This window comes from Alligator sinensis, unplaced genomic scaffold (assembly GCF_000455745.1).
Source record: "Alligator sinensis unplaced genomic scaffold, ASM45574v1 scaffold611_2, whole genome shotgun sequence".
NCBI classification, from domain to species: domain Eukaryota; kingdom Metazoa; phylum Chordata; order Crocodylia; family Alligatoridae; genus Alligator; species Alligator sinensis.
Window position 1 is genome coordinate 2168116 of NW_005841869.1, and position 3198 is coordinate 2171313.

Here is a 3198-nt window from a genome sequence, read left to right on the forward strand (position 1 = left end):
AGGGAAAGCTGACCTTTTCAAAGAGCCTTCTGATAAAACTGGAAGTTCAAGGTGAACTGACCTTGCACACAAGGGGAAAGAGCAGGTGATAGTACTCCAGGCCTGTGAAATAACAGCTTCTCTAAAAATTGAGCACAGTAGCTTCTAGGCTGCAGACAATGCTGATGGACTGCTCCCCATGTGTGTGAAAGAGGGAGCCAGTATCTTTATACAAATTAATCATGTTTATTACTCAGATCTAGTTTGGCTCCTGAATTGTCATTTTTCATGAAGTGGCATTATTAAATGTGGGTGTCCTGGTCAGGAAAGCATGCTTTACAGACAGCTTTACTATTAGACCAAGGCTGATGTAAACTAATCACCCCACTCCCCTCTTAAGCACTTTGCACAGTGGTTTTCTTGTTTAGTACAAACGTTGAGGAAAGGCTGTCTTTGTCTTGAATACCATACTGTATTCTTGGCTATTTAACATAAATTGCTGCTCCTTTTTCTGCACACCTTGTGTTACGTTCTGCTCCCAGTCGAATCACACAAACCAGCAATCTAGAGCAGTTTGGAATCTGTGAAAGTTCAGTCTAAACTATCCAGGCAGGCCAAGTGAGGGCAGCAAAGAGGAAATTATTCAAACATTTTGAGGATTGAAATTACCCATTAGGTTCTTGAAAGCTCATGGGTAGCCACTCTAATTGTGAAAGGATTATCTGTCTGTTTTATTGGAAAAGGACCGGAAATCGGCATTCAGTTTTTTAAGAGGTGTCCCAGTTTGTAACCAGCTATGTTGGCACAGTTTGAGTTGATGCAGCTCTATAGATCTTGAAGATCCCAATGATAGTTTAGATTATAAAATATGTGATATCTGTTCAGTCTCCTATTTAAGTCATTTCTGCTTTGGTCTTTTGTGCTGGTGATTTTTTGATAGCAGCTGCAAGCCGTGTTTATCTTTCACTTGGAATCGCTAGGGATTATAGAAGAAAATTGAAAAGTGCTTTCATTTAATTTTGTTCCCCTCATACCACCCGAATGTTGCAGCACTGTTTGAGTTCAGCTACAAACCACCTCTGAACTAGAAAAACTTCCATCTACAAGTTGCAGACTATCCTGACGTTTCTGCTGGTGGTGCACCTCCCACGTAGATTGTTAGTGGTTACACACATGTATTCCTGCATGTGTGTTTGGGCTACAGTAATGGGATGCGCCTCCCTCTTTGTCCAGGCACCTCAATCTGAGTGTGAGGCCAAAGACTTTGTCAACACTGGTGAGAAGTGGAGTCCCTGAGGCACTGCGAGGAGAAGTATGGCAGCTGCTAGCAGGATGTCACAACAATGACCACCTGGTAGAAAAATACCGGATTCTCATCACAAAGGTAAAGTGGTAGATTATATATACAGTATATACCATTTTAATGATACAGGTTTCCCTTGCTTTATGCTGTACATGTGTTCCTGGAAAACAGCGCATAACTCAAATTCGCATAAAGGGGAACCCACTTTACAGCGTAACAGATAAGTTCCAAGACCTCGACTATATTGACCCCAGACCCATTTCTACCACTTTTACAAGACAGTTTTGGTACTCGCCAACAGCAGACAGTACACACAAGCACTGGGCACTATCGTAATGGGGATGGCAACTACAGAAACACATGTTGCAGACAACGAGCAAGGAGCACAGATCCACACAGGAGACTATATCTTGGTGTGTGTCACTCCCACAATGCACCGCACAAAGCAGCTGACTGCGGGCTTCCACCACATCTATTGCATAAGAGTGAATTTACCTTGCATATAACGAATTTTTGGCATAAAAAGGGTCATCGCATAAGAGTGAATTCGCACATACAAAACCCGCATAAAGTGAGGGAAGCCTGTAATAGGATCAGAAGGAAAGAGAATGACATTGAGTTTTAAAGATCAGTGAGTATAATGCATTATATAATCCTAACAAGTCAGTATTATGCAAAACTCCCCCAAAATCTGCAGTATTTATTGTGCGGTGTTATATCTTCCACAAAATGATTTTTCCTTTATTCCCATTGATATTTCACACACACAAGACCTGTTTTAATTCACCAGTTAGGTATGTTCTGATGCATTTCTAACTGATATGTGCCTTCTGGTGCTGTCAGACCTAAATGCAAATTCTCTTACTTTTTGTACAGGAAATCCAAACAAATGACTCCTGTTATTTCTGTGCTAAGATGAAAATCCAGCCCTAATTGTTGATATTTAGCTAGTTTCTTTGTTGGATAACCTGATCAATATTGTCTTGTTTGCACCGATCAGTTTAATATGCATGTTTTTTAGGTTTCATTATTTAATGTTGTAAACCTTGGTTTTTAAGAACAACAGTAGGATACAGAAAGTTCTGATGATCAAACAGCAGCAATAGCGAAAAAGAAAGGACCATGTATTGAGTCATCATGCAACAGCGCCTTGCAAATTCCCTAGTCTACCAGTATCACACAAAATGAGAATGAAATGTCTTGCTGGCAGAGACAGTACTCTGAGTTGTCATTACCTGGATGTGTAAATTGTATTTTATTGTTCTCACTAAACGATCAAGCATTTAAGGATTAGGTTGAAAATGACTGTAGGCAGTTCACTACAAAAGCCCCCTGTCAGAATTGAAAATCATTGTTCTAAAAATAAACAGCAAAATGAGTCAACCTTTTGTATAACTGCGGTCTGGTTACACATAGTTTGACATGGATTTTCAAGGAATAATTGCAGGCGTTATTCTGAGGGGGCGTGGACATTTGAAATAGAGACCCAGATAGGATGGGGGAGCCTCCTGCTTAACTCAGATCAGCAGCGTTTAGATCACTTGCAAAATGTTGTGTCAAACTTTTTTCCTGCAGCATGGAATAATGTGTCTGGAACTGAGGCTTTATCTGAGTTGTCTGTATCCATGGTCCCAATAACACTTTTTTCCATATAGGGCAGTCTTAACAGCATAGGGAATAAAGCATAAATGTACAATAAATCGCATGAGTTATAAGACTGCAGAATGATCTACCAAGGAAAATCTCATGGTTGCCCCTGTTGGATTGTTGTAACTGTCAAGTGAGGAGACGACCAAGTGGCCTGTTCACCCCTCCAGTATCTTGGTGCCAGAAAGAAAAGGAATGACCTCCCTGTGGTGCAGTGTGACATATGCTCCCCTATTAACCTGAGCAAGGAAAACTGTTTGTGGAAGAGC

The 3198-nt window shown here is 40.7% G+C and overlaps 1 protein-coding gene across 7 annotated transcripts in view; it reads left to right on the top strand.

Moving 5' to 3' along the window:
- Window positions 1-3198, top strand: part of RABGAP1 (RAB GTPase activating protein 1) — a 92779-nt gene that overhangs the window by 37491 nt on the left and 52090 nt on the right. For all 7 annotated transcript variants that reach the window (XR_003092178.1, XM_006016900.3, XM_006016901.3 and 4 more), the window contains one exon: window positions 1213-1363. Coding sequence is in view for 6 of the 7 variants with exons in the window: in XM_006016900.3 (XP_006016962.1) it covers window positions 1213-1363 (151 nt within the window). In the remaining variant the exon portion in view is untranslated. The remainder of the gene's footprint in view (window positions 1-1212; window positions 1364-3198) is intronic.